The 5,433-nt window shown below is 45.9% G+C and overlaps 1 protein-coding gene across 4 annotated transcripts in view; it reads left to right on the top strand.

Annotated features, from left to right (window-relative positions):
• Positions 1 to 3,403: 3,403 nt before the first annotated feature.
• The window catches only part of col6a2 (collagen, type VI, alpha 2), a 12,625-nt gene continuing 10,595 nt past the window's right edge, over positions 3,404 to 5,433 (top strand). Inside the window, exons 1-5 of one of the 4 annotated variants that reach the window (XM_084007027.1) lie at positions 3,404 to 3,592; positions 3,939 to 4,025; positions 5,011 to 5,102; positions 5,188 to 5,288; positions 5,387 to 5,433. The exon at positions 5,387 to 5,433 is cut by the window's right edge and continues 97 nt beyond it. In XM_084007027.1, the coding sequence (XP_083863153.1) occupies positions 5,027 to 5,102; positions 5,188 to 5,288; positions 5,387 to 5,433 (224 nt within the window). In that variant the 5' untranslated portion in view covers positions 3,404 to 3,592; positions 3,939 to 4,025; positions 5,011 to 5,026. Of the gene's footprint in view, positions 3,593 to 3,938; positions 4,030 to 5,010; positions 5,103 to 5,187; positions 5,289 to 5,386 lie in introns of all 4 variants that reach the window. The other 3 variants (XM_084007024.1, XM_084007025.1, XM_084007026.1) reach the window with 3 other exon arrangements.

Raw genomic sequence — 5,433 nt, 5'->3', positions numbered from 1 at the left:
AAATGTGATATTTATTACTGGCTGGCTCACGCTTTTGATGCAGGTTGTCTAAAAAAGAAAATATTCTTTAACTACTGGTTGCAGCAGATATCGTGAGGGTCAAACCTGCTGTGTTAGCAGGGATCTGCCTGATAAGCTGCCCTTAAGCAACACATCTCTACCAGCTCCGGGGCTGCTTGTGCGGCAGCTGAGTCTGACCTCTGACCTCTGAAGGTGCAAGAGAAGAAAGAATTCCTCGCTCGGGGTCAAATGTGAATAACGAGCATCTTATCTGTGCAGAAAATCTACCGTTCATGCAAAATGTCTTCTGCTGTGTGACCCGATGAGACACATGTTTCCTATTAAACCTTCACACTCAGACTGCAGCAGAATTTCTGTAGAACTCTCTCACTTTACAACTTTATTTTGACTGTGGTCCAGATTTCGAGCATTTTTAAGTGTGTGTGTGTGTGTGTGTGTGTGTGTGTGTGTCTGTGTGTGTGTCTGTGTGTGTGTCTGTGTGTGTGTCTGTCTGTGTGTCTGTGTTTGCACTGTTTGATCTCTTCCTGTGTCAAAGTCGTTTTTTGAGGTCCGAAGCCAAAACAGCCTTATCAGAGTATCCTGCACGTATATATTATATATGTGTGTGTGTGTATATGTGTGTGTGTGTGTGTGTGTGTGTGTGTGTGTGTGTGTGTGTGTGTGTGTGTGTGTGTGTGTGTGTGTGTGTGTCTGTCTGTGTTTGCACTGTTTGATACATCTCTTCCTGTGTCAAAGTCGTTTATTGAGGTCCGAAGCCAAAACAGCCGTATCAGAGCATTCCTGCACATATATATTATATATGTGTGTGTATATGTTTGTGTATATGTGTGTGTGTGTGCATGGGTGTGTCCACTTGCATGATGATGCATTATTCTGTGCGTGATTTGCAGCATGTGTGCCCATATATCTGTGTGATTTGTGCATATGTGTGTGTGTGTGTGTGTGTGTGTGTTGAGGGGGGACTGTTCCTCAGAAAATTTGTCTTGGCTCCTCTGTCGTTATTCTGAGACCCAATTTCCTCCGTCCTGTTTTCTGAAGCTCCAGCGATTAGACCTCTCACTGCCATCTTACCGTCAGACCTCAGCACAACCGTTTTCCACCGAAATTCACTGGTAGTGACATAAGTTTCGCACATGGTTTTTGCCGTACATGCATGCACAACACTATATGTGTGTGTGTGTGTCTGTGTGTGTGTGTGTGTGTGTGTGTGTGTGTGTGTGTGTGTGTGTGTGTGTGTGTTCAGGATGGACTGGAGTAACGACTACCAGCTGCCTTGTCTGAACAGAAAAAACACATCTGGAGGAAAGGAGGCAAAAAAAAAGATTCTAAATAGAAACAAAGGGAAAGAGGAGTAAATGTTAGGTTATTATAATTCCACTGTAATATCCTGTTTGTTCGTCATTCTAGCGGTTCAGATTCAGGAGCTGCACTCGAAAACATCTGGACGAGCTGCAGACGGTGCTATCTGTGCATGACGCAGATATCTGCCATGTATCTGCTGTTTGTCTGTGTGGATCGCCTGCTTTGCTTTCAAGTTTTTATTGTTGCCTTGGCTTTTGTGTGTGTGTGTGTGTGTGTGTGTGTGTGTGTGTGTGTGTGTGTGTGTGTGTGTGTGTGTGTGTGTGTGTGTGTGTGTCTGTGCATCTGACTTGAATCCAGTCGTTTTCCGTGGAACATTTAGAGAATAAGTTGCAGTGATGTTGGGAGAGCTGAGCTCTTTATGACTCTGGAACCGATTATACAGAAATCCCCCCAGACTGAAATGTTCTTTCAGTCCATGTGAAAGGAATAAAAAAAAATAAGAGAGAGAGAGAGAAAGAGAGACAGAGAGAGAGAGAAAGAGAAAGAGAGGGGGGGGGGGGGCAGAGAGAGGCAAAGACTGGTTTACTCTTATTTGGAGGGAGGTCATTCCTATTATGTGAGTCACACACTTTTAAGAGAGACCAGAACCCCCCCCCCCCCCCTTTCCATCACACACACACGCACACACACACACACACACACACACACACACACACACACACACACACACACTGCTCCCCTCCTCTCTTCTTCTCTTTTAAGGAAAAACTTTTCTTGGGCCAAGACAAGAGAGAACAGCTTCAGAGAGTAATAAGTCAGCTGCCCTTCTCCTCCTCCTCCTCCTCCTCCTCCTCCTCCTTCTCATTCTCCTCTTCCTTCTCCTCTTCCTTCTCCTTCTCATTCTCCTCTTCCTTCTCCTCTTCCTTCTCCTTCTCCTTCTCATTCTCCTCTTCCTTCTCCTTCTCCTCTTCCTTCTCCTCTTCCTTCTCCTTCTCCTTCTCATTCTCCTCTTCCTTCTCCTTCTCCTTCTCCTCTTCCTTCTCCTTCTCCTTTTCCATGCACTTGGCGAAATGCTGCCTGCTCTCTCACACCTACGACCACCTTCACAGCCCCATTATACCTTCAGATAGAGTTCAATCAAAAAGCACGAGAGACTAAAATGTAATAAAAATGTTGTATTGAACTACGTTACGTCTTCCCTTTTATGTAAAGATGTGGATTCCAGTCTCTGGTCACCTGCCAATCTGGGCTCTTCATCTCTGCAAACTGATCTCATGTAACGGATGTGAACTTGGATGCATAAGCCTGTTCCCCACTTTCCCCCCCCCCCCACCCCACCCCCCCACCCCCGTGTCCTGGCCTGGATAACACATTAGTGGCGGTGTTACTGGTTAATACACTGGCAGCAGCTCTGCAGGCCGCATCGGGAGAATTCAAGCAAATTGGACATTCTGATGAGTGAAACCTTTTTTTTGTTTGCAGCCAAGGTGTGATGCAGCGACCGAGGAATGCTTTTTGCATCTACATGGTGTACATGTGTCGATGCGAACATGCATACAAGACCTCCCACCACGTCCACCAACACTCCAACTCACAGGCTGGAGCACCTACATGCGTATAAACACGGTGAACAGACGGGCTGTTAGTGTTTATATCCAGTATAAACTCCCCTCACTCGGACTAGTAATTGCAACCAGACCACCAGATACAAGCGTCGTCCATTTGTGTGTTTGTGGGGGGGTTTAGGTCGACTTTATCCTGTTCTATTTCAAGCTCAACATATATGAGATGAACCTCCTAAATGTCCCCCATGTCTTCTGCTGAGGGGCCACACCTAAATGTGATTGTCATATCTCCAGATCCTATTCAGCAGTTTGAGGGACCTTCTATAGACCGAGCTGCTCTTTGGCATCCTCCTTTTACTGGTCCCCCCACTGTAAAATCCTCGGGTTACAGGCGCGTGCGCGCGCGCGCTCACACGGGTTGCTGCGGAGCCATGGCGCCTCCAAGCGGACAGCGGTGGGGACTGGGGCGCGTCGTGCGCGTCCAGGGAGGAGGGATCAGAGCTCGTCGCTGGGGCTGAACCGGGACAGGAGAGAGCGAACGGACGGCTCCTCTGCGGGAAAGTAAGCGCGCATCTCCAGGGCTTTATTCCCTCCTTTTCTACCTCCCGTGTCTCCCCGTTCGTTCTCGGCGTTCCCTCCCGTGGACATGAGGAGATAATCGACAGGAGGACACCAAGTTTTTCAAGTCGTTGGAAAGAGTTCGGGTAAGCAGCACTTTTACTTTTACGCACAACAATGTGCCAATCTCGTTTCCCCTTTGTGTTTCTACCTGTCTCTCTCTCCCTGTCTGTCTCCCTGTCTCTCTCCCTGTCTGTGCATGTCTTAAAACAAAAAGGCAAACATTTGATTTTTTTTCTCAGCCAAACCAAACTTATGCGCGAAAAAACCTCTAAATTCTCAACTCCCTCAAAAGCCATAAACGAATTACTCAAATAGAAGTTGCGCCAGAAGTTGCTGTTATCTCTGCATGTTTTGGGTTTTTTTTGCATGATAATCACCTGTGCAGCGGGGAAAGGCTACTATACTGACTCATTTCCCTGTCCTGAACAGTGGGAGAGGAGTGGGGAACATCTGCAGGAGCGACTCCTCCGCAGCTCTTTGCTGCCCGTCCGCCAGAGGGAGCCACAGCCACTGTTGGTTGGTGTGCACTTTATTTAAAAAAAAAAAAAAAAAAAAAAACTTAAAATATAGTTTAGCGTTAATGGATAAAAGGAAAGCTACAAACAGGCACGATAATAGTACATTTTCGATAATCGTCTTTTTAAAAATATATATTTTCATTGAAATTTACAATACTTTTTTTCATTCTTAAAGTGTAAAAATACAGTTGGCTACACTGCAGTGAACGTCAGTTGTCAGGTGACCTTGAAGACGTTTGAGTGTAGGCTTTGTTGACATGTTTTCCCCCTTTAAGGGCTGGATTATTAACCATTATTAATCCCAACCCTCAGGGGCCCGAAGGCCTCATGTCAAATGTGTAGACCTCATGACAAGTCCTATATGATTACATGTGTTGTCATATATTATATTAATCAGTGTTAAATAAGGAGCAATGTGCCCCCTAATGAGTTAATCCGGTCATGACAGCCTCCCAAAGTCATGTATGTGTCATTTTTTCCTTTCGACTTGAGGTTATTAGATATATTTCAGTAGCTGTATATTTTTAAGGCTTATATTTACAAGTGTCTTTCTGTCCAACGGTGATCAGGCCTTTATATTATTGAACTTCAACATGGCTGAAATCTGGCGGCATGTCAAAGCATGTCCTCGTTCCTACATTAATAATCCACAAATGTCAGCCGGTGCTCCGTCCAGCTTCCGCCGGCTCATTTCCACCGGTGAACACTGGAAAGAAGAGCCATGTTCTACGTCCAGAGCCCCTCAAACCTGTTACGTCACTCTGGGGCGGCCATTTTGTTCCCAGCACAGTTATCTTAAACTGATCCCAGATGCAGAATGAAGATGACAGAGTTCATGACGAGACAATAAGCATTTATACTATTTATTTCTTTATTTAGCTTTAAAATAGTCACAAATATGTGTTTAAATGTTTTATTTTTTTGTCTTTTCCATATTTTAAGTCCATAAGTCGTGTGTCATTTTTTTGCCTTTATGTGTCCAGACAGGATAAGAGGAAGATGGCGGGGTTAGAGGTCATCGCGTTCGCTCTTCTCTTTGGAGCCTTGACTAACGGCCAGACGCCAGAATGCGGCAGTGAGTGTCATTAATCCTGATGAAGTGCGTTGCCGTTTTCCACGGAGACTCTACACGTGTGTTTTTGTGTGTTTCCCCCCCACAGAGAAGAATGTATGTCCCATAGACGTGTACTTCAGCATCGACACATCCGAGACCATCGCCCTGCAGGAGCCGCCGCCCGGAGCGCTCGTGGAGAGCATCAAGGTTCCTCCTTCAACCTTTTATCACACGTTCCCTCGTGTCATCGCCCTTAAATGACAAGCGGCATCTCGTGTAACGTGTTGTGTGACTTCGTGTTGCAGGAGTTCGTAGCGCAGTTCGCAGAGAGATTGGACGATGCTGAATTCAG

This window comes from Eutrigla gurnardus, assembly GCF_963514095.1.
Source record: "Eutrigla gurnardus genome assembly, chromosome: 4".
NCBI lineage: Eukaryota > Metazoa > Chordata > Actinopteri > Perciformes > Triglidae > Eutrigla > Eutrigla gurnardus.
This window is presented reverse-complemented; position numbering and strand designations above follow the sequence as displayed.